Source organism: Muntiacus reevesi, chromosome 2 (genome assembly GCF_963930625.1).
Source record: "Muntiacus reevesi chromosome 2, mMunRee1.1, whole genome shotgun sequence".
Classification (NCBI taxonomy): Eukaryota; Metazoa; Chordata; class Mammalia; order Artiodactyla; family Cervidae; genus Muntiacus; species Muntiacus reevesi.
In genome coordinates, this window is record NC_089250.1 from 138,382,632 (window position 1) to 138,408,841 (window position 26,210).

General features: G+C 37.1%; 1 protein-coding gene across 1 annotated transcript in view; it reads left to right on the forward strand.

The window, feature by feature from the left end:
* The first annotated feature begins 4,737 nt into the window (after positions 1–4,737).
* Positions 4,738–26,210, forward strand: part of HELLS (helicase, lymphoid specific) — a 39,804-nt gene continuing 18,331 nt past the window's right edge. Inside the window, exons 1-10 of the mRNA XM_065922951.1 lie at positions 4,738–4,896; positions 5,345–5,466; positions 10,079–10,201; positions 13,045–13,101; positions 15,493–15,529; positions 15,619–15,683; positions 21,454–21,495; positions 24,538–24,762; positions 25,136–25,318; positions 25,629–25,772. Of these exons, the coding sequence (XP_065779023.1) occupies positions 4,866–4,896; positions 5,345–5,466; positions 10,079–10,201; positions 13,045–13,101; positions 15,493–15,529; positions 15,619–15,683; positions 21,454–21,495; positions 24,538–24,762; positions 25,136–25,318; positions 25,629–25,772 (1,029 nt within the window). The 5' untranslated portion in view covers positions 4,738–4,865. The remainder of the gene's footprint in view (positions 4,897–5,344; positions 5,467–10,078; positions 10,202–13,044; positions 13,102–15,492; positions 15,530–15,618; positions 15,684–21,453; positions 21,496–24,537; positions 24,763–25,135; positions 25,319–25,628; positions 25,773–26,210) is intronic.

Here is a 26,210-nt window from a genome sequence, read left to right on the forward strand (position 1 = left end):
CATTTCATGCAAAGATGGGCTCGATAAAGGACAGAAATGGTATGGACCTAACAGAAGCAGAAGATATTAAGAAGAGGTGGCAAGAATACACAGAAGAACTGTACAAAAAAGATCTTCATGACCCAGGTAATCACAATGGTGTGATCACTCACCTAGACCCAGACATCCTGGAATGTGAAGTCAAGCGGGCCTTAGCAAGCATCACTACGAACAAAGCTAGTAGAGGTGATGGAATTCCAGTTGAGCTATTTCAAATCCTGAAAGACGATGCTGTGAAAGTGCTGCACTCAATATGCCAACAAATTTGGAAAACTCAGCAGTGGCCACAGGACTGGAAAAGGTCAGTTTTCATTCCAATCCCAAAGAAAGGCAATCCCAAAGAATGTTCGAACTACCGCACAATTGCACTCATCTCACACGCTAGTAAAGTAATGCTCAAAATTCTCCAAGTCAGGCTTCAGCAATACGTGAACTGTGAACTTCCAGATGTTCAAACTGGTTCTAGAAAAGGCAGAGGAAGCAGAGATGAAATTGCCAACATCCGCTGGATCATCGAAAAAGCAAGAGAGTTCCAGAAAAACATCTATTTCTGCTTTATTGACTATGCCAAAGCCTTCGACTGTATGGATCACAATAAACTGTGGAAACTTCTGAAAGAGATGGGAATACCAGACCACCTGACCTGTCTTTTGAGAAACCTGTATGCAGGTCAGGAAACAACGGTTAGAACTGGACATGGAACAATAGACTGGTTCCAAATAGGGAAAGCAATAAGTCAAGGCTGTATACTGTCACCCTGCTTATTTAACTTATATATGCAGAGTACATCATGAGAAATGCTGGGCTGAAAGAAGCATAAACTGGAATCAAGATTGCCAGGAGAAATATCAATAACCACAGATATGCAGACAACATCACCCTTATGACAGAAAGTGAAGAAGAACTAAAGAGCCTCTTGTCATGGGAAATAGATGGGGAAACAGTAGAAATAGCATCAGACTTTATTTTGGGGGGCTCTAAAATCCCCGCAGATGGTGATTGCAGCCATGAAATTAAAAGACGCTCACTCCTTGGAAGGAAAGTTATGACCAACCTAGATAGCATATTAAAAAGCAGAGACATTACTTTGCCAACAAAGGTCCATCTAGTCAAGGCTATGGTTTTTCCAGTGGTCATGTACGGATGTGAGAGTTGGACGGTGAAGAAAGCTGAGCGCCAAAGTATTGATGCTTTTGAACTGTGATGTTGGAGAAGACTCTTGAGAAGTCCCCTTGGACTGCAAGAGGATCCAACCAGTCCATCCTAAAGGAGATCAGTCCTGGGTGTTCATTGGAAGGACTGATGCTGAAGCTGAAACTCCAATACTTTGGCCATGCGAAGAGTTGACTCATTGGAAAAGACTCTAATGCTGGGAAGGATTGGGGGCAGGAGGAGAAGGGGACGACAGAGGATGAGATAGTTGGATGTCATCACCGACTTGATGGACATGGGTTTGGGTAGACTCCTGGAGTTGGTAATGAACAGGGAGTCCTGGCGAGCTGCGATTCATGGGGTCGCAAAGAGTCGGACACGACTGAGTGACTGAACTGAAGTGAAAAGCTAAAAATAGAGTTACCATGTGATCCAGCAACCCCACTCCTGGGCATATATTCAGAAAAGATGCAAACTCAAATTTGAGAAGATATATGCACCCCAGTGTTCATAGCAACACTGTTTACACCAGGTGAGACATGGAAGCAATCTAAGTGTCTGTTGACAGATGAATGGATAGAGGATGTGTTATGCATGCATGCACACACACATACACATCAGCTATGAAAAAGAATGAATGCCATTAGCAGTGTTGACTTAAACTGCACCACCTGAGAATTGAGTTAAATTCTATTTGGGGCAAAATGAGGACTGCAGCCTGCAAGACAGCACCTTAGCAGATAGCTCTGAGAAACTGCTTCATAGAGGTGGGGGGGGGGGGCGGCGGGGGGGGGGAGGTCAGTATACATATGATATTTGGTGAAGAGAGTATATATGCAATCAAGCACATATTTTTCCAAAAGGTTTCTACAATCTCATGAAGCCTTTCCTAGTCAAAAGGAACAGTCATCACCATGAAGGATTTTAATGTTTTTCTGGATATGAGGAGAATTGGGCTCATAAACTCAGCTCTTAGAATATCTATCTGAAGACCTGTCCTGCCAGTCTTTTCCTGAGTACAGAGTGCATTTCTGTTCTCCACTCTGAGCTCCTTCAATGGGTGTTGAAAGTCAGCAGCTACAGCAGCACATGATTTCATCCTTTGTAGAAGTAGATGGCAAGCAACCATGGAAAGTGCCAATTTGTAGTTGACAGCATCAAGATGCATGGACCTAGAGATTATCATACTCAGTGAAGGAGGTCAGAAGACAAATACATGATACCACTTATATGTGGAATCTAAAAAATGCTGCAAATAAAGTTACTTACAAAACAAATAGAATCAGACATAGAAAGCAAACTTAAGGTTACCAAAGGGGGAAGAGGAGTTTGAGATTAACGGATAAACACTATTATATATAAAATAGAAAACCCACACAATTTCATGGCTGCAGTCACTGTCTGTAGTGATTTTGGAGCCCAAGAAAATAAAATCTGCTGCTGCTTCCACTTTGTCCCCATCTATTTCCCATGAAATGATAGGACTGGATGCCATGATCTTAGTTTTTCGAATGCTTAGTTTTAAGCCAGATTTTTCACTCTCCTCCTTCACCCTCATCAAGAGGCTCTTTAGTTCCTCTTCACTTTCTGTCACTCTAATGGTTGTTGACATTTCTCCCGACAATCTTGATTCCAGCTTGTGATTCATCCAGCTGGGCATTTCACATGATATACTCTGCATAGAGGTTAAATAAGCAGTGTGCCAATATACAGCCTTGTTGTATTCCTTTCCCAATTTTGAACCAGTCCACTGTTCCCTGTAAGGTTCTAACTGTTGCTTCTTGACCTGCGTACAAGTTTCTTAGGAGACAGGTAAGGTGGTCTGGTATTTCCATCTCTTTAAGAATTTTCCACAGTTTTTTGTGATCCACACAGTCAAAGGCTTTAGCATAGTCAATGAAGCAGAAGATGTTTTTCTGGAATCCCCTTGCTTTCTCTATGATCCACTGAATGTTGGCAATTTGATCTCTGGTTCCTCTACCTTTTCTAAACCTAGCTTGTACATCTGGAAGTTTGCAGCACAGTGGCAAACGTGTCAGGAGATATACCAGTTCAAACGGTGTCAGGTGTGGGGCCAGATACTAGATGAAATTTCTGTCTTTCGAGAATCAAATGAAATTGTTTGAATTCCATCCTATTTGTGTTTGGATAAATCTTCCCCATTTGATCTCTGAGGAATCAGAAGGGAAGTTATTGGCCTTGAGCTGATCATTGAAGCTTGCAGAGCAGAGACTACAAGGAACAAAGTAGAGAAGAGCAACAGATGGAGAAAAGTTTTGGGTAGGTTGGCCACAATTGAGTTCAAAACAGAGAACAAGAAAAGATTCTCAGTAGATTAGGGGAAAGCCTTGTAAAAAGTAGTGTTTCAAAAGTCAGGAAAAGAAATTTTGGAATTGACTGTAGGTTAAAAATCTTAGTAACATGACACTGATTGATAGCTATTGTCCTTGATTAGAAAGGGGTAGGATTTAAGAGTAATTATTAATGAAGGTTATAATTTATCTTAATGCAATCTGAACTGGCTTTCAAAGACCTGGGTTTGGCTACTATTTTATCACAAAATGACTGTAGGCTTCTGGCTAAGTTAATTTATCCTCTGTGAGCATCAGTTTTCTCACCTATAATGTAGAAATGAAAACAATCTTCTCTGCTAATCTCAGTGTTACAAAGGTTGCTGAAGATGGTTATGGTGCATTGTAAACCCTTAAGTTTTGTACAATTACAGTTAGTAAAGCAGTTGGGAGTCAGAAATGGAGGAAACAGATGGTTACATGGCAGGTATACTGTAAATTCTGAGGCTGGGGCGGGGGTGGTACAAGAACTTGTTAGAAGGGGCTGCAGGCAAGAAAGTGTGGGACTGAAGACTGAAGTGAAAACCAGGGGCCAGAAGAGCCCAGCTCCTCCCTTTAGGCACTTTCTCTAATTACTGAACCTCTATTGAATTCCTGAACCTTATGTCTTTTCTACTGGCCACTCCGCTACGTTTATCACTGCATTAAATTCTCCTTTATCCTGGAACAACGTTTTAAAAAGAACTCTACCATAATACTATCTCTCTTATTCCAGCCACAAAAGAGCCCTCTTCTGGGTCACTTCGGGGAGTTTTCACTCAAAATGTTAACTGCGGATGGTGGCCAAAGTTGGCAGTATGTATTTCTCACATCTTCACCTGGATACTAGGTACCTCTTTCTACCTAAAGGATCATCCGTTGGCGGGGTTTAAATCACGTCAGCCAGTGTGTGTGAAGGTGCCTTTCAAACTGTTCAGAGTGCTGCTTAAGCCTGCATAGTGAGGCATTATCATCAGTTACGTAAGGAAACAGGGCCGTTCGCTAGGCAAACTCGTCCAGCATCACAGAGCTAAAGGCTAACTTCTGCAGCAGAATCCACCTACCCCAAGCCCGAGGTCCCCATAAAACGCTTACCGTCGCCGAAGTGGATTCTGAGGAAAACCAAACTCCGCCAAATCTCGCGCCTCTGGGACTCGGGGGCGGGGTGGGGAGCACGAAGCATCGCGAGATGACGGCGTTTTCCCGCGAAGGAGAAGCGCGCGTTTTTCTCTGGCTGGACGCTTGGGCGAGACACTGGGACTGCCGAGCGGCGAGTGAGGATTTAGCGTGCGGCATTGCAGGCACTGTGAGGAGGGCACCGGTTTCCGGAGTGTGTGTCCAGCCATGCCGGCGCAACGCCCCGCGAACAGCGGCGGTAAGTGAGGAGAACTGCCTTCCAGCGCGGGCTGTGGCGTCCGGGGCGGGGGTGGGGGAGCAGCATGGAGACTGCAGCCGAACTTTTGCGGGAAGAGCCGACCCCGGTCAGAGATTGAGGAGGAAAGGAGGTTTCCCCTTTCTGTGGGGAGGGGTAGGGGACACCCGAAGTTGCGTGTATTTGCATAGTACAGGAGATTTTACACAGGAGACCCGCGTTTTCCTGAACGTCCCCAGTTGTACACTGCGGTCCCGGCTACTACTAGTTGACATAGTGAAGACCTAGGAGGTCTCTGAGAGGTGATGCTGGCGTCCCCCCTGGGTCTTCAACTTTTGCGTCAAATGCATCTCGGAAGGCGACAAGGGTTGTTTAATTCGGACATCGAGTAATTGGTCATTTTTTAAAACTGCAATTTAAAAGCCCTTTTCCCCCCCGCTTTCCCCGCCAGGGCCCCTCGCTCCAGATGTGGTTGAACAGCCGGAGACTGCCGTGATTACCTCAGTCATGCTAGAGGAGGAAGAACAGCTTGAGGCTGCTGGGCTAGAGAGAGAGCGGAAGATGCTAGAAAAGGTAATTTAGGCATCAAGTTCATCGTCGTTAAGTAGTAACCTTATGCGTCCTTGGGGGTGTGGTTTGTGTGCTTAAGTTTACTAGTTTTTACAGACTTTTAAACAGACTGCCTTATTTATCTATCTTTACCGATACTACTTTTGGGAAAGCTTTGCACAAGCTTGGAATGATGCTTCTATTAGTTATAGTCTTGGTCTGGAAAGTGGCCTCATCTCTCTTAAGTTAGCATTTCAAATTGCTTGTTCAGCCATTATAATAATTCTTCCAAAGTTGGTAGTTAATTTTTTCAGTGTTCTCTTTCCACCTAAGTAATCAACTTGCTTTTTGCTTTCTTTTTCATTGTACTTTTTCAGTGACATTGTCCTTGAGGTTTTCTTATTTTGAAGACTGCTAAAAGCAGTTTTTAACCTCTTGAAAAGCTTCAGTTTTTGAATATATTTAACTCCAGTACTGTCCCACCCCGTTGCTTACCTGCCAGCTCTTAATGTGCTCCCTACTAAGTAATTTCTTGTAATAATTTGTAGTAATTTCTTGTAATAATTTATTTAGCCCTCCCAGTATTACGATTATATCGATTATATCGATATTTCCAGTTACATATGATGAAGCTGAGGCAACTGGGGCTCGTGTCACACACTAATGAGCTCAAATTTGACTGCTTCCAGAGTTTTTTTAACATTATACCTCTCTCAGGACATTAATACTGAATTAACATCCTGTAATTATAAAACTACTTAAATTGGGGATTTAAATTCGGACTACTTGAAAAACTACTTAAATTCGGTAGTGTACTCCAAAGGGAAGTAATACATTAGTTGGTTCCCTCCTATTTTATATCAGTAATGATTCTTTTGTTAGCCTTGTTAACACCTCGTGCTCATTTACTGTCAGTCACTGTTCTAAATGCTGTACATGTATTTTACTCATTGAATTCTCAAATATTCTATCATGTAGATACTACTGCTAACTCATTATTACTATTATTAAACTTAATAGTTTAATTATTAGTATAAATTATTTTATTAAAGTATTCTATAAAGTAGTTCTATTTTCATTCTGTGTTACAGATGAGGAAACTGAGGCACCGAGAGGTTGCCTCTAGGTGTCACAGCTAGTAAATGGCAGAGCAAAGATGGTAATGTAGGCCCTGTGGTTTCAGAATTCACACTTTTTAACCAGATTGGTATACTTTCACTCCAGTAAATTCTGGTTCTGTTGTTACTCATCATCTGTAGTTGTATTGGTTAAGGTAATAAGTTAATAAATTTTAATAGAATTGGGAGGTCAACCGTAAACCACTTTTACTCATTCTGTGAATTCCCATAGTACTCTGTTACACAGTATTATCATTACTTACTTTCTCACTTTGTTTCTTGAGGGCACATCACATTTTTTTTTTGTAGACTGTGCACTTGGCAAGATAGTAGGCAAGTAATAGGATAATAAATGTCTGTTGAATTTCTAACTAAAGTAAAAGAATATTTTATAATATATTACATAACATATATGACTATATAAATGAAATAAACTTTGTGACTGTTGTAGCAAGGTGAATTGTAAAGGATGGATCCTGGAGCACAGTCCAGAGTAGAATCAACTTCAGAGATTGTAAGAAGGATAAACCCTTAATTTTGAGTAGTGTAGTTCAGTTTTATAACCCATGAAGATTGTTGGATAAGGAAATGCTCTTCAAAGAAAGATAGGTATAATAAGAATACATTTCAAAAATGCTTTAATAGGTACTTCCCTGGTGGTCCAGTGATTAAGACTCACACTTTCAATGTAGGGGGCGTGGGTTCAATCCTAAATTGGGAACTAAGTTTCCACAGGCCCTGCAGTGCAGCCAAAAATTTTTTTTAAATAAAAAACAATTTTAAAAAGATGTGTCAAAATTTATGGAACCATAAGTATTTGCTGATTAAACGGGGAGTTCATTTCTCCTTTTAGTGAAATTTTTAAGCTTTCGAACAAACACTTTCATTCTAAGATTTTTTTGGAATTGTTAACACTTGAGGGATAGGTATGGTACAACTAGCTTTTCTTTAGCAGTTATGTATCATAGAACTTAAAATATCAATTTTTTAATTGATTTTTCAGATTTTCCATGAATAAAGCTCTTTTCAATCCCATTGGTACAAGGGTGAAAGACTGTGGTTCATTGTTATTACATGTCTTTTTATGAACAGGTATTGAAAGAATTTTGTTACTTTTTGTCCTTGACATAAATTATTCCTACCTCAGTGACTATGGAGAAAATTCCAATAAATCTCTTATAGGTCTTTGGAGCTAAAAAAAATTCATCATACAAAAGTAATGATTCCTTTTAGGAGAATGCAGTACTTATGGGCATATATTTAGAAGTACTTAAGAGAGGAAGAGCTAGCTTAAGTTCTTAATGAGAAGCATTTGCTTTGGTTTAGGAGATTGGAAGTTTTGTGAAGAGCCTGGAGAATGATATTGACATTCATTTGCTACAGTTATTTTCTTTGACTTTTCACCTGCATTTCCTTTTGAAAGAAGTCATTGTTAGTCTAGAAGTCTTTAGAGTAGCCTTAATGTCTGTGTAGTGGGGGGAAGGGAAAGGTAAGAGTTGGTTCTTGGAAAGGTAAAAGGAAAACAGCTCATATTGTGTAGACTGAAGTATACCTCCCTCTGCAAAAAGAAAATGAAAAAAAAAAAAAATTCTGGGCTTGAGAGAGATGATGGGATAGACAGTGACGAATTTATGCTCATGGTATCCATTGGCATACTCTTTTACCCATGAAGAGAAACTTACCACCAGGCACTCAGTACTTTCCACAGGTGAAGTTGATTTACTTTAGTATAACAAATAACAAAATTAAGAAAGAGAAATGATAGATGAGAAGATTTACTACAAAATTATTTTGAAATATGGAAGACTGGGTTTAAAGGTTAACCATTGGCATAGTCTGTTGTAAATTATTGTTCCATGATGGCATGTTAAAGGTTTAATTACTTTTAAATGTATGCTAATTTATTCTGAATAAGACTTAAATCAGCAGATAAATTAAGCCCAAAGGATTTTAAGTAAAATATAAAAATAAAGTTAAATATAGTTATTTTTATGAAAGTCAAGTAATTTCATTTCATTTATAATGTCCATTGCATTCAGTGACTGACTGTTGGAATCATAGTAGTAAATTGGTAATAGTCAAAGAAAGGCCATCCTAAAATAACTGAAAATAGTTTTATGAGATACTAACAGATTATTTGCATGGAGAAGTTTATGGATGATTTTTAAAGAATTTTAATTTTCTTGTAATCCACATATATTACTTTCATTAGATTTATTCTTTGATGTCTTATTGTCACTACTTTTGTAATAGAAAATAAATAATTTGTTTTGAAAGAAAAGTTAGATGACATAACATCTGAGAAATACAAGCCAGTGTATAATGGTGTCTGGTCTATAATGTCAGGCCTTAACCACTGAATTAAATTTACTTCACACACACACACACACACACACACACATGCAGGAGTGGGATTGCTGTTTAGTAAGATTTGCACATATTCAACTCTTTCTTGATTTTAGCCCACTTACTGCTTTTCTTTTGAGTTCAGAGTACAGTATTTAGTTGGCCACTTATAAACTGGATTTGGCTTCTGCCTGTTTATGTAAATAGGTTTTATTGGAACACAACTTTGGTTTATATATTTATTGTCTGTAACTGTTCAAAGGCAGATTTAAGTATTCGCAGTACAAACCATATCATGCTGAAATATTTAAATATTTGCCCTTTTACAAAAAGAGTTTGTGAACCATTGAACTATGCTATTTATTTGTTGCTTTTGTTTTCTCTCTCGTGCCTTCTGTTTACTTTTATTGTGACTTGAGAGATCCTCCTTAGCCACTAGAATGTTGCATACTTTTATGAATGAAAAATAGATAGTGTGTGGCAGCAATATGAAAAGCAGAGGTTTGTAGATAGAAGTTGTACAGAGGTCAAAGATAAAGCTAAGAGTATGAGAGTAAAAGGAACCTAAAAGGTAAGGGCAGATCTTGGGTAACACAGTACTGAGGAGAAAAGAAGCTTATAAGAAATTATCAGATTTAGCTTGTTGAAGTATTTTAACAATATCGTATTTAAGTTCTCATACTAGATGTTCTAGTCCTTAGCCAACGAGGTTATCTTCTACTTCCAGTGCTCTTTCACATAAAACTGGTGTATAAAATTTTTCTTTTTCTGAAATCATTTAGTTTTTTAAAAACTTAATTTCAACTTGAATTAAATATTTACTTTCGAATTGTAATTTCAGATATTTTGAAAATGGGCCTTCAGTTTCATAGATGCCAAAACCCATGTTTTCAGTGTCTGAAATTTCAATATTTTGGTAGCCAAGCTATTAACATATTTTACCAGATTGCCTGTTGAACCCCAGAATCATATTTTTTTAAGCTATTCTAGTTTTTTGTTTGAAGATAGGCATTTTTAGTAAGTGAATTTATTATTATAAAAGTATTTTATTAATTATAGGAAATATATTAAACCTAAAGTGCAGTTCTTTAGTCATCTTTGTTACACATTGTGCAGAAGGATCAATGTATGTCAGCAAACTTAATACTTATGGAAACTTTCTCTTTGGATAGGCTCGCATGTCTTGGGATAGAGAGTCCATGGACATTCGATATCGTAGACTTCAACATTTGCTTGAAAAAAGCAATATTTACTCCAAATTTTTATTGACTAAAATGGAACAGCAGCAGTTAGAGGTATGTACGTGTGATTGATTATAGTTAACAGCTTAATTTTTTTAAAAAAAGCTTTATTGAGATATAAATTATATGAAATATAATGCACACATTTTAAAATTTAGAGTTAGGTGAGTTTTGACCTGTGTAACCATCAGTACAGTCAAGATAAAGAACATTTCCATTACCCACAGAAGTTCTCTTCTCTCAGTGATCTCTGCTTCTGGCTCTGGACAAACTGATCTCTGTTTGCTGTAATTATAAATTGGTATTGATTTTTCTAGAATATTATATGGATGGAATCATGGAAAAAGCATTCTTTTGGTATTTTGCTTCTTTAGCTCAGCATATTTTTAAGATTCACTTATGTGTATTTATTTAATAGATCATTTTTATTCCTAAGAAGCATTCCATTGTATGAATATACTAACATTTTTTTAATTCACCTTTTGACTGATTTTTATTCTGTCCAGTGATTTTTTTTTTTGGATGCCAGAAATTTTGTATTTTATTTTGCTCAGTCCTTTTTTTTTTAATGCTTTATTGAAATGTAATAGATACACACAAAAGTGTACATATTTAAAATGTATACCCATGAAGCCACCCCAACTGTAATAATGAACATAACCATTAATTCCCAAAAATTCTGTCTGTCTCCTTTTTAATGAGATATGACATAGAGAGTTATCTTAGTTTCAGGTGTATAGTTTAATGATTCAGTATTGCTGTATATTTCAAAATGATCACCCCAGTAAGTCTAGTGAATATCACCATACCTAGTTTAAAAAAATTTTTTTCCTTACAGTGCACACTTTTAAGATTTACTCTCAGCAGCTTTCAAATATGCAATAAGTATGGTGGCACACTGGTAAATAATCTGCCTGCCAATGCAGAGATGCAGGAGACGCAGGTTTACCTCTGGGTTGGGAAGATCCCCTGGTAGGAAATGGCAACCCACTCCAGTATTCTTGCCTGGAAAATTTCATGAACAAAGGAGTCTGGAGGGCTATATTCCATGGAGTCACAGAGAGTCGGACACGATCGAGATTGTAGCACACACATTATTCACTGTGGTCACCATGCTGTATAGTACATCCCCTTGACTTGTTTATTTTATAACTGGAAATTTCTACCTTTTGACCCGCCCGACCCTCCAACACTAATCTGTTCTCTGTATCTGAGCTTTTTTTTTTTTAAAGATTCCACATGTGAGATTATATAATATTTATTTTTCTCTTTAATTTTACTTAGTATAAGGCCCTCAGATCCATCCATATGGTCACAAATAGCAAAATTAGATTCTTTTTTTATGGCTGAATTCTGCCCCCTTTTTAATTCCCTGCCATCCCTCACTTTCTGGCTTTCCTCATTTCCTGTCTTCTGATCTGCTTTCTGTAATTATAGGTTTGTCTTCATTTTCTGTTGTTGACAGGTTCTTTTAGCTTTTATGTTTGAAAAAGTCTTCATTTACCTTCATTTTTAAAAGATTATCTACAGGATGAAGAATGTGTTTTTCTTTAGTGCTTCCCCCACCCGCCCTCATGCAGTATTTTAATTATATTTCACTGCTTTCTAGCATTCACTGTTTCTAAGAAAGCCCAAGTCCTTATGATGGCCAGAAGACCATAAGCAGTCTGGTTGCCTCTCTCAACCCTATTACCTTTCAAACCTTGTTCCAGGTGTGTTTCCTGCTTGGAACCCTCTTCTCAATAGATTCCTGCCTGGCTTACTTCATTATCATCTTCAAGCTTTGGCTCAAATATTTTTCCAATGAGACCTGCCCTGACAACGTTAAATAAAGTTACCTGGCACCTCTTCCCTCATCTTGTTTACCTTGTTTTGTTCTTCCCATTGCATTTATCATCTAAGACACTGTATAATTTATTTCTAAGTCTACTATAATAGATGAAGATTTTAAAACTTGGGCTAATGTTAACACTACAATAAATCCTTTTGTCCCCATCATTGACCGTTAATGATTATCAATGAAGATCTTGCTACATTTGCTAAATTTTCTTTTTTCTTTGTTGGAGCCCTTTTCAAAACACTTTGATAAAATGAAACAGAAAAACAAATACCAAGCTTAATGACTCCTAAGGCAAATACCCTTAACCACCTCTTGGAAATAATTTGAATCGTTTTATGTCCTGCTTTTAAAACTTTGTTAGGGGGCTTTGGAACAGCTTCTAGTCTAAGAATAACTTGGTCCCTCTTCTGAAAGTTTTTCTTGATGCCCTGTGTGTTACGAGGCCTTTCAGGTTTGGCTGACGGGAATATGAACTGTTCCTGATCGGTTGTGAGTACAGAGATTGTTCTGCCTGCTTTCTAGTTGCTCTTTTCCTGGCCTTCATTTTCTACACTCACACACTGATTAATATTCAGCCTGAGAGTGCCCCTGTAGATCTTCAGAGCTTCTTTTTTATGTTGCTTTCTCCCCTCTGGTACTTTGACCGTGGTTTGCCAGCTCCTCTGAGTTTTGCACTTTGTCTTCTCAACTCAGACTGCAGAGCTCTACAGTTTGGGTTTCCCTCCATTATTTGCACTTGGACGTTGCCTCTAAGCAGGAAGCTTAATAGTCAGAAGATTCACCTTGTTTGTTTCCCTCTTGTCAGTGTTCAGTGTCCTTTGCTGCGTGATGAAAAGTTGCTGAAAACCATTGGTATGTTTTAATCTGGATTTTAGTTGCTTAAGGCAGGAGGGTAAATCTGTTCCCTTTTACTTCGTAAAGGCTTGAAGCTCAAATTTTTGGTTTTTTTTTTTAATTTTTGTATACAGTTCCTTCATTGTGATCTTAAGTTATTTGATATATGTGTTTCATACTTTGCATTTTCCACTTTTGACACTAAGAAAAAATTATCTTGTAGGAGCAGAAGAAGAAAGAGAAATTGGAGAGAAAAAAGGAATCTTTGAAAGTTACAAAGGTAATAAATAGTAAGCTAGAATATTTTATATACATTACCTTAGATATTGAAGACATTCTCTTGTATTCTTTTGACTCTTGATCATCTTTTTAATTTTAATCTTCTTTATCAGATAACCTTTCTTTGTTGGTTGCATAGAACCATGTAAAATCTGTTTCTCAGAATCTTAGATATGGAAGGAGAGCTAAACTGTGACCTTTAGTTTCTTATCCTATGGACTGTATTTCATAGTAGCAAAATTTCACTTTATAATCTCAGGAAAAATCTACAAATATTTTATTCCTCAAGGCATTTTATAAATGACCAACTCTTTTGGAGCCTGTAATGATTGCTCTTCTTCATGCCTCTAACCATACCAATAATCCAAATTTGTATCTTGTACATAGCTGTAGCAGTGGAACCAAAACTGGAGTAGATAGCATGTGTGGTAATAGCATTTCAGATAGAGCATCCATTTAGGGATAGCCTGAATTTTAGATGTGATCTTTTGGAGGAATATGTTTTCATTTTTTTTACCATGAGGCTTTATATGCCATATTGATAGGAATTGCACAGACAACACTTGTGCTAGTGAAAAGAGAAATAATATGGATAACAATTATTGAGTGCTTACTGTGTGGCAGGTGTTGTTCTAAACTTTACATGTCTTTACTTAATTCTCAAAGTAGCTCTTTTAGGAAGAGATACTATTACCCACATTATGTATAAAGAAGCTGATGCAAGGAGATAAGAGTACAGTCCATCCTCATTATTCATAGATTCCATGTTTTCCAATTAGCCTACTTGCTATAATTTGTTACCCCAAAATCAATACCCTTGTTTTTGTGGCCATTCACAGACATGTGCATGTATGGAATGGCAAAAAATTTGAGTCTCTCCATAAGTAACATTCCCAGCTGAGGTCAAAGCTGTCTGCCTTATTTAAGCTGTCACAGTGTCAACTTTTGTTGACACAAAAGTGTCCTTTTTGTCTGTGTAATGCCATGATTTTTGTATTTTTGTGGTTTTGGTGATTTTGCTGTTTAAAAGACTGTCAGTCACAGTGCTGTAGTGCTGTCTAATGTTTCTTATGCAAGAAGATTGTGATGTGCCTTATGGAGAAAATATATCTGTTAGATAAGCTTCCTTCATGTGTGAGTAAATTGCTCTTGACTTTGAGTTCAGTGTTAATCAGCATATGTTTTAAATGAGCTGTCATAACAGGGTTATGTATTGATCAGTTAATGAAGATGTGCTTGCAGGAACCTAAGCTTGTGTTTCTTCTAGATGCACTGATTCGGTGTTCACTAATTCAGTATTCTTTATGATGTATTCATGATGACTTTATAGAACTCAGCTATTGTGAATGAGAATTGACTAAGTTTGAAGGTCACATAGCTAGTTAATTGTAAGCTAGAATTTGATCCTAGGATTAATTTCAGACTCCACACTTGATTTCTACCCCAAACTGCCTTTGTTAGAAAATATCAAAATGCCAATAAGAAAAATAGGGAGGGTATCTAAGTCCAGTTACTTGATTTTTAGTGTAGTTAGTGGTGATGTTAAAGTACATAACAGGTAACTGTACAACAAAAGCAATTGTGGAAAACTGATACTTGACTCAGTTGCTAATTCCAGGGACTTTGGGTTTTTGAAGAATGTACTTATAATTTTACTGGCTTAACCAACCATTTACTCTGTACTCTTCAACCTGTTGCTTTAAAACAGTCTTTACTTTCACCAAGCTAACTTTTTATACCAGCTTTTGGGGTTTTTTTTCCCTTTATTCTAAAGGTGTCAGCCATCATATTCTGTCTATTCCATTTCACTATTCTCTTGATACTTTCTTTTTTAATCTTTTAAATTTTTTACTTCATTTTTATATTTACCTTCTTTGTCATTTTCATTTTTCATGCATGTTGTCTTCCTATTCTTTTCCAACTATAATTTTGAGACTGTTTTTGAATGTCTCTTCCTTTCATCTCCTTTCACTAGAATTTTTTCCATTGGTTTTCTCTTCGATAATCTACTCTCAGTTGTATTTAACTTACAAAATTATACTGAAATGAGTACTCCTTTCATACCATAACCATTGAGTACCTTCAGCGTAAACATAGTTAGAGAAGAGATGTACATGGTAATTACAAAATAAAAATGCCTCTGTTTAATTTTGAACTTTGTCTTTCTTACAATGGAAGAAAATGGAGGAAAGTAGAGTCTTTGGGAAAAAGTAGAGAGTTACAAACAAGTTATAGTAGGGAAATATAGGAAAAGGTTACCTTTTAATAAGCATAATAGTGAAGAGTTCTGGATTTGGTTGAACTGCAAGGAAAGCTTACTTAATCAGTGCCTTAAAGCTTGTAATACTATAGAAGTTTTGGGAAAATAATAGTATAAATCCTTGTTTTGTAGGATAAAAATTCCATTGATGCAAGTGAGGAGAATGCAGGTAAACTTCTTTGTTATAGTTTTGAAGAATATGTGTTTATATTTTTTGCTTAATTTACTATAAAAACTAAAATGGTATTGTTTTTATAGTCATGAAAAGGAAGAGAGGAAGAGAAGATGAATCATACAATATTTCAGAGATCATGTCAAAAGAGGTAAAAATAAAGGGGGAAGGACACATAAGGTTTTATGTTGTGTATAACCTATGTGATATTGATAACTATTACTTAAAGGTGTACTGATTACTGATATTTACCTGTCTTTTCAGCCAGTTAAGTGTTTTAGGGAAGAAGATGGTTCCGTCTTCCTGTCTGTTAAAAGATCATGAGCTTGACCTAGTGAGAAATTGTTACAACTTCTTATAACCTCAAAATTGTATCTTAAGAAAAATTGTTAGGGAGCTAAAACCATAAACTAATTTCTAAAGCCATTTCTGTTTTCACCTTCTCACTTAGTACCTCATTAAATAAAAATTAATTAAAGAGTAGCTTTAATTACAACAAACCCTAAATATTCCTTAAGCATAATTTATCACATTCTTAATATTAACAAAAATTCTAACTTTATTATCTGCTCTACTTTTCTTTTATCTGAAATTATAACTCTTCACATCTTCATAAAGTATAAAGTTTAACATAATACTTATCTTTTTTAAAAAGTTAACTAATTTATTTATTTTGGCTTTGTTGGGTGTTTGTTGTTGTGCGGGCTTTGCTATAGTTTCTGTGTGTGAGCTTCTCATTGCAGTGGCTTCTCTTGTGGGACACCGGCTCTAAGGTGTGTGGGCTTCAGTAGTTGCAGTTCCCAGGCTCTAGAGCACAGGCTCAGTAGTTGTTACGATTGCTCTGCACCATGTGGCATCTTCCTGGACCAGGGATTGAACCTGTGTCTCCTGCATTGGCAGGCAGATTCTTTACCACTGAGCCACAGGGAAGCCCCATACTTGTCTTTACTCTCTGGATATACTCTTTATTTTCCCTTCTTTCCCCATTTAAAAATAATATTCAGGACCCTCTTGATTTGTTGTGGAACACACTGAGACTGCAGTGAAAAACACTTAATTAATAATAGTGGAAACACTATTAATGAGGTTTATTCAAGTTTAGCTAATCACACGGCTGTTATTTTAATTCATCAAATGTTGGTGGCATATTTGCGATGAGCAAGCTTTGTGCTAAGTGGATAAGGTCAATTAGTAAAGAAAGGTAATTGTTATAGGGAGGATTCTATTTTAGGTTAATCATTAAAGGGATGTTGCCTATAAGTTTAAATTATATATAATGGCCCATCTCTGGGAACTCTGCTTCCCAAGTAATGAGCATTAAGCTAGAATATCTTTATTTAGCTCACAGGAAACATCCTGACCAGACCCACCTGTGAATGACTGCAGGGAGGAAGAAATTAACACATCTCTTGATGTGAACTGGGCTTCCCTTGTGGTTCAGCAGTGAGGAATCTGCCTGCCAGTGCAGAAGATGGGGTTCCATCTCTGGGTCGGGAAGATCCCCGTAGGAAAGGAAATGGCAACCCATTCCAGTATTCTTGTCAGGAAAAATCCCATGGACAGAGGAGCCTGGTGGGCTACAGTCCACAGGGTTGCCAAAGAGTCAGACACAACTTAGTTACTAAACGATAACATTGATGTGAACCGGGAAATGTTTGACTTTACTCCCTCCTCTTTTAGTATAAAAGGAGCCTGAATTCTAACTCAGGCAAGATGGTTCTTTTGGGTCAGGAGCCCACCATCGTCCTGGTTTGCTGGCTTTATGAATAAAGTTGTTATTCCTTGCCCCAGTAGCTCTTCTCTCAATTATTGGCCTGTTGTGCAGCAAGCAGTATGAACTTAGACTCAGTAGCATCATCACTCTTTTTGCCTCAGCATTTATGCAGTGAGAAATATTTGGAAGGAAGTAGTCAAATATACTCTTGAGAGTCCCTTCGACTGCAAGAAGATCCAACCAGTCCATCCTAAAGGAGATCAGTCCTGGGTGTTCATTGGAAGGACTGATGTTGAAGCTGAAACTCCAATACTTTGGCCACCTCATGTGAAGAGTTGACTCTTTGGAAAAGACCCTAATGCTGGGAAGGATTGGGGGCAGGAGGAGAAGGGGACGACAGAGAATGAGATGGCTGGATGGCATCACTGACTCAACGGACATGGGTTTGGGTAGACTCCGGGAGTTGGTGATGGACAGGGAGGCCTGGCATGCTGTGATTCATGGGGTCGCAAAGAGTCCAACATGACTGAGCGACTGAACTGAACTGAGTCAAATATAATTGGATAATTGGAAAATGCATTGAACATATAGAGGGGTATGTAACTCAAGCCTGAGTTTCATAAAGGTTTCATCTAGGAAGTTGAGACTTGAGGGATAAAAATTAAATCATGTAAAGGTGGTAGGCACAGGTTAATAGAAATAATAAGATATAGGGAAGATGCTGGGTTTGTGTTATAGGAAGAGGTGATAATCTTTGACAAATGTCCAGAGGCAGAAGAGTTCCTGGAAAATTCAAAAAATTTAAAAAGAAATTATATTTGACTCCAGTTTATAAACAGAAGAGAGGTATAGGATGAAGCTGTAGAGGTAAGCGGCGTCAGGAGTTTAGGAAGTTTAATTTCTAACAAGAATACTTATTAGTTGCTATTGTTTTGATTCATTCACAGATTGTTCTCCAGAAAGATTAATCTCAGCTAGGCATTTTAAAAGACAACTCTTCTATCTATTCTCTATATTAAATCTCTTTAGCCTTAGAATATGAATATCTGTATTTATATGATACTTTACATACACATATGTATGTATGTGTGTGCTGCCAGCCACTTACATGTCCTTTTTTTCTCCTGTGTATCTCAAATTTGAGATATGCTTAAAATTTCTTGAGTGTATTTTACTGTTTTATCCACTTTAGCCTCTGCCTATGCTATCCTAGAATTTAATTCTGTCTTTAATTGTAATGCCCTGATGACAGTTTTTTTCAGAAAATTTGATATAATGTTCTCCTAAGTCACTAGGGTCATTGTCTCCATACCCTTAGCATCTAGTAGGTAATTCAAAATCAGAACACTTTTATTCTTTATTTTTAATACATTTGTCTTTGCCTCTTGCTCAGGATTGCATATTCAGGTCTCTAATCCTGAGAGAGGCCTAAAGTGGCCTGGAGTTGGGATTTTAATACATTTGGAAGTGAATCCTTGAATAATGGTGGTAACCACAGCTTGACTCTAGAGCAGGATTTTGAAAACTTTTTCTGTCAAGGGCTAGATAATAAACATTTTATGACTTTGAATAGTTTTGTGGGTAACTCATCCTGAACTTTGCCGTTGTATCCAGAAAATAGTCACAGACAAATTGTACACCAATGAGCCTGACTTTTTTTCTAATTAAACTTTCAGTTCAGTTCAGTCACTCAGTCGTGTCCGATTCTCTGCGACCCCATGAATCGCAGCACGCCAGGCTTCTCTGTCCATCACCAACTCCCGGAGTTTACCCAAACTCATGCCCATCGAGTCGGTGATGCCATCCAGCCATCTCATCCTCTGTCATCCCCATCTCCTCCTGCCCCCAATCCCTCCAAGCATCAGGGTCATTTCCAGTGGGTCAGCTCTTTGCATCAGTGGCCAGAGTATTGGAGTTTCAGTTTCAGCATCAGTCCTTCCAATGAACACCCAGGACTTATCTACTTCAGGATGGACGGGTTGGATCTTCTTGCAGTCCAAGGGACTCTCAAGAGTCTTCTCCAACACCACAGTTCAAATCATCAATTTTTCAGTGCTCAGCTTTCTTCACAGTCCAACTCTCACATCCATACGTGACCACTGGAAAAACCATATAGCCTTGACCAGATGGACCTTTGTTGACAAAGTAATGTCTTTGCTTTTTAATATATTATCTCGGTTGGTCATCACTTTCCTTCCGAGGAGTAAGCGTCTTTTAATTTCATGGCTGCAGTCACCATCTGCAGTGACTTTAGAGCCCAAAAAAATAAAGTCTTAACACTGTTTCCACTGTCTCCCCATCTATTTCCCATGAAGTGATGGGACCAGATGCCATGATCTTAGTTTTCTGAATGTTGAGCTTTAAGCCAACTTTCATTCTCCTCTTTTACTTTCATCAAGAAGCTTTTTAGTTCCTCTTCACTTTCTGCCACAGGCTGGTGTCATCTGCATATCTGAGGTTATTGATATTTCTCGAGGCAGTCTTGATTCCAGCTTGTGCTTCTTCCAGCCCAGCGTTTCTCATGATGTACTCTGCACAGAAGTTAAATAAGCAGGGCGACTATATGCAGCCTTGACGTACTCCTTTTCCTCTTTGGAACCAGTCTGTTGTTCCATGTCCAGTTCTAACTGTTGCTTCCTGACCTGCATGCAGGTTTCTCAAGAGGCAGGTCACTTGGTCTGGTAGTCCCATCTCCTTCAGAATTTTCCACAGTTTATTGTGATCCACACAGTCGAAGGCTTTGGCATAGTCAATAAAAAAAATAGATGTTTTTCTGAACTCTCTTGCTTTTTCGATGATCCAGCGGATGTTGGCGATTTGATCTCTGCTTCCTCTGCCTTTTCTAAAAGCAGCTTGAACCTCTGGAAGTTCCCAGTTCACGTATTGCTGAAGCCTGGCTTGGAGAATTTTGAGCATTACTTTACTAGCGTGTGAGATGAGTGCAATTGTGCGGTAGTTCGAACATTCTTTGGGATTGCCTTTCTTTAGGATTGGAATGAAAACTGACCTTTTCCAGTCCTGTGACCACTGCTGAGTTTTCCAAATTTGTTGGCATATTGAGTGCAGCACTTTCACAGCATCATCTTTCAGGATTTGAAATAGCTCAACTGGAATTCCATCACCTCCACTAGCTTTGTTCGTAGTGATGCTTGCTAAGGCCCGCTTGACTTCACATTCCAGGATGTCTGGGTCTAGGTGAGCTGATCACACCATTGTGATTATCTGGGTCATGAAGATCTTTTTTGTACAGTTCTTCTGTGTATTCTTGCCACCTCTTCTTAATATCTTCTGCTTCTGTTAGGTCCATACCATTTCTGTCTCTTATTGAGCCCATTATTGCGTGAAATGTTCCCTTGGTATCTTTAATTTTCTTGAAGAGATCTTGAGTCTTTCCCATTCTGTTGTTTTCCTCTATTTCTTTGCATTGATCGCTGAGGAAGGCTTTCTTATCTCTCCTTGCTATTCTTTGGATCTCTGCATTCTTTCCTTTTCTCCTTTGCTTTTTGCTTCTCTTCTTTTCACAGCTATTTGTAAGGCCTCCCCTGACAGCCATTTTGCTTTTTTGCATTTCTTTTCCATGGGGATGGTCTTGATCCCTGTCTCCTGTACAATGTCACGAACCTCCGTCCATAGTTCATCAGGCTCTTGGTCTATCAGATCTAGTCCTTTAAAGCTATTTTTCACTTCCACTGTATATTCATAAGGGATTTGATTTAGGTCATATCTGAAAGGTCTAGTGGTTATCCCTACTTTCTTCAATTTAAGTCTGAATTTGGCAATAAGGAGTTCATGATCTGAGCCACAGTCAGCTCCAGGTCTTGTTTTTGTTGACTGTATAGAACTTTTCCATCTTTAGACATTTATAAAAACAGGTTGCTGGCTAGAGTTGGTCCATGGGTAGTAGTTTGCTTTTTTACTAGAGGACTGTGAATTTGGACTTAAGATAAACTTCAACTAAGAAAAAAAACAAACTGGAAAATTTGGGAGTAAATATTCCAATTTTAAGTTCTGCTTACAAATTCAGGATTTTATAAGATGCCATGGGCATAATTTTGTCTCATGTTTGATTTCTCTGTATTTTAGTTACTTTTTGAGCCTTATCCCCATTTCCTGGCAGAAAATCAGAATAAGAATAAATGTTTGTTGAATAAATAATTGAATGGACCACAATCATTGTTATTTTGTTTCTGTTTTCTCAATGTTTTAGGAAATTTTGTCTGTGGCCAAGAAAAATAAAAAGGAGAATGAGGTAAGAGATTTATAAGAGATAATAAATTTAGGAGTCATATTTGTGTCCCTGATCATTAGTTCTTTTTTCTCTTAATCACCAGTGTACATTTTTTCTAACTAGTTGTCCTATAACATTCTTCTTTCCTATCTATCAACTTTAAGTATAATCTATTATATGTTCCTTAATGTGTAAATATTAATTTTTGAGTCTTTGAGAGTCTGGCAAACATGCAGGTAACTGTTACTATATGTATATATACATTCCACATGTATATATTCCACAGCTTGTGGAAGTCCCTTGGGATACTTCAGTCTTGTTTCTGGCCTTCCAAGATTTTCTTTGCTTTTGTTTGAGAAGGCTTGTTTCTGTCCCCACCCTCAACCCCTCATTTTATGTAGAGAGATGCCTTGTGACCTGGATATTTACTATCCAAGACTCTATAATTACAGGATTTTTTTCTTTCTTCAGTATAAGGTTTGGTTTATGATGCAGTTACAGCCCACCTATGTTAAATGTAAATAAGATTAAGCATATTTTTTTGATAAATCTTAGATGTATTTTAAAAGATAAAGTCCAGTCTAATCTTCTATCACAATTTACTGTGGAATTGATATATATAATAAGTAACATACTGATCTTGTGTCATTCTGATGAGTTTTGTTAAGTGTATATATTTTTGTAGCCATCATCCAAATCAAGATTTTAGCACCTTTTCATTATGGTATAAGGATCTCTGGTATCCTTGCCAGTCATCTGCCCACCTCTATTTTCTGTTCCTTTTCATTCACCGTGGATGATGATCATTGATGATGTTTTGTGACTAGTAGGTTTTTTTTATTGCTGAGTAGTATTCTATTACATATTATAATGTTTCTTTATTCATTCTCTTAATGAGCATTTGGGTTGTTTCCACTTTGTAACTATTCTGAATGAGGCTGCTATGATAATTTCTGTAAAGATCTGTGTGGACATGTTTTCATATTTTTTTGATATATACCTAGCAATGGAATTGCTGGATCATATAGTAAATGAGGTTCAACTTTATAAGAAAGTAGAGCTATTTTCTGAAAGTGAACCCATCATTTTACTCTCGCTCAGTTCAGTTAAGTCACTCAGTCATGTTCGACTCTTTGCGACCCCATGAACCGCAGTATACCAGGCCTCCCTGTCCATCACCAACTCCCGGAGTTCACCCAAACCCATGTCCATTGAGTCAGTGATGCCATCCAGCCATCTCATCCTCTTTCATCCCCTTCTCCTCCTGCCCTCAATCTTTCCCAGCATCAGGGTCTTTTCAAATGAGTCAGCTCTTCGTATCAGGTGGCCAAAGTATTGGAGTTTCAGCTTCAACATCAGTCCTTCCAACAAATATTCAGGACTGATCTTTAGGATGAACTGGTTGGATCTCCTTGCAATCCAAGGGACTCTCAAGAGTCTTCTCCAACACCACAGTTCAAAAGCATCAATTCTTTGGCGCTCAAGCTTTCTTTATAGTCTAGCTCTCAAATCCATACATGACCACTGGAAAAACCATAGCCTTGACTAGACGAATCTTGTTGACAAAGTAATGTCTCTGCTTTTTAATATGCTGTCTGGGTTGGTCATAACTTTCCTTCCAAGGAGTAAGTGTCTTTTAATTTCATGGCTGCAGTCACCATCTGCAATGATTTTGGAGCCCCCAAAAATAAAGTCTGACACTGTTTCCACATCTATTTTCCATGAAGTGATGGCACCAGATGCCATGATCTTAGTTTTCTAAATGTTGAGCTTTAAGCCAACTTTTTCACTCTTTCCTCTTTCACTTTCATTAAGAGGCTCTTTAGTTCTTCTTCGCTTTCTGCCATAAGGGTGGTGTCATCTGCATATCTGAGGTTATTGATATTTCTCCTGGCAGTCTTGATTCCAGTCTGTGCTTCTTCCAGCCCAGCGTTTCTCATGATGTACTCTGCATATAAGTTAAGTAAGCAGGGCGACAATATACAGCCTTGACATACCCCTTTTCCTCTTTGGAACCAGTCTGTTGTTCCATGTCCAGTTCTAACTGTTGCTTCCTGACTCTCCACTAGTAGTGTATAAAAGTTTGAATTCATATCATGCCAGCATTTCATGTCATTAGTCTTTTTAACCTTAGCTGTGAAATGAATCGTATGTAGTTTTATTTTGTATTTTGTTAGTTACTAATGTAGAGTTAATTTTTGTGTTTGTAATGGCTGTTAATGTGTTTTCTTTTGTAAAGTTTCTGTTTATATCTTTTGCCCAGTTATTGTGTTATTTGTGTTTTTGTTGATACGTGAGTTCTGATTGTTGTCAGATATATATACTGTTATTTTCTTTCTGTTCCTGGCTTGCCTACTTAGTTTCTTAATGATATCTTTTTTTAGTGATATCTTTCAATAAGCAGAAAATTTTAAATTTTGTAATAGTCCAAATCATTACTTTTTTTCTTTTGGTGGTTAGTGCTCTTTTTGTCTTGTATAAGAAGTATTTGTCTATCACAAGGTTATCAAGATTTGTGATAACCTTGTGAAAATTTATCACAAGGTTATTCTCTGTTTTCTTCTGAAAGCTTTATGGTCCTCAGTTTGATGTTTAGGTATATCATTTAATCACAGATTTTATGTATGGAGTGGTGAAAGTCAGGTTCCCTATATTTCCAGTTGAATATTCAGTTGTTAGCATCATTTATAGGACTTCATTTGAATTGACTTAATCCTTGTTTTCATATTATTAAAATTGAGTTTGAGCATAGCTAACCAATGAAGTCTACCTTTGGTCAAAAGTTGGTGCTGTGTCAGATAAATTGACACTCTTTAAGTTTGATAGAGTTTTAAACTATATGTACTTTGTCCCTTTCCCTGTAGTTAAGGTAATTACTTAGAGAAAGTAAATAATTTTTATATTCTAGAATGGAACTAACTCTAGATTTTTATTCAACATGTGAAGTGATCTTCACCGTGATTATGTGACTGCAAATTTTGATTAGTAGTTACATTTTCTGATTAACAGAGGGTAGCAGCATAATTATGTATTAAACTTTTATCTGAACTTTTTTCTTTACAGAATGAGAGCTCCTCTTCTATTGTGTGTGTAGAAGATCTTCAGAAAAATAAAGATTCAAATAGTAAAATTAAAGATAGATTATCTCAAACGGTTAGGCAAAATACGAAATTCTTTTTTGACCCAGTTCGGAAATGTAATGGACAGCCAGTACCCTTTCAGCAACCGAAACACTTCACAGGAGGAGTGATGCGGTGGTACCAGGTGGAAGGCATGGAATGGCTTAGGGTAATAAATACATCCTCAATTTTGATACAAGATACTGTTTAATTTCTATATAATAACCTATTAATATGATATAACACAACTTGAGCTGTTCCTTCTGTGTGTCACTATTATATATAAGACATACATTTCTGTGTAAATATTTATTTTCTAATTTATTTACCCAAAGTAAGTTTTTGAAAGTGAAAATTTATCTTATTCAAGGCTACCATTTTTATGGCTTTGGAAACTGATTTCACACAGTGTTTTTATAACTTAAAATGTGAATATGTCAGTCTTATCATAATTATCCTCTTTGGATTAAAGGAAGAAATAAACAGCTGATTCAATAGATGTTTATATCAGCATTCAAACAGAGTGTATATTTTTTGTCCAGATGCTTTGGGAAAATGGAATTAACGGTATTTTAGCAGATGAAATGGGATTGGGGAAGACAGTTCAGTGCATTGCTACAATTGCATTGATGATTCAGAGAGGTGTACCTGGACCTTTTCTCGTCTGTGGCCCTTTGTCCACACTTCCTAACTGGATGGCTGAATTCAAAAGATTTACACCAGAAGTAAGACATGCTTCCTTTTGTTAAATATATTATCATTACAAATATTTTATTGTTTTGTTGCCTGAATTAAGTTACAGATCTCTTATTATAATTCTGTTGATTTCTGTGTAGCACTGCATCTTATTTAACTTATCTTTCAATAGCAGCAATACCTGCTGTAAGTTTATATAGACTACGTATTAGTCATCTCAGAAATCTTGCCTATTATATTTTTTTCTCTCGGAAATGTTTAACTTCATATTTTTCAAATTGTTGTTATTTATATTTTGTTCTAAAGTTTGTTACCAATCAATCTAATAAAATCTTATAGATTCCTACTATGTTATATCATGGGGCCCAGCAAGAGCGTCGAATATTGGTGAAGCATATTCACGAACGGAAAGGGACACTCCAGATTCATCCTGTGGTGATCACTTCATTTGAGATAGCTATGAGAGACCGAAGTACATTACAGGTACGAATGGTCTTATAGGAGTCTTTGTAATCCATAAATCACATTTCTGAAAATTTATATCACCTTCCAAGAGCATTTGTTTATTTTTTATTTTTTCCTGATGGAATAGATTGCATTGGGTATATTCCTTTAGAACCTGGAGGTTTATATTAACCACAAGATTGAGATGAAGATTGTAGTCTGTAACAAGAAAATTAAAGCCTTTGGCACTTAAATCTTGGTAGCCACAACACCATTTAAATAATTTTTTTTTCTTTTCCTTGTTTTTTTTTTTTCTTTTTTAATTTTATTTTTTTGGCTATGATGAAAATTCCAATGCTATTTAATGTTTCAGAGCATATATAACTAACAAAGTCTTTCAGTTCCTTTTTTAGGACTCCAGGATAACACTAATTAAAAACTTGACAAAGCATTAGAAAGGAAAACTACAGACTACTT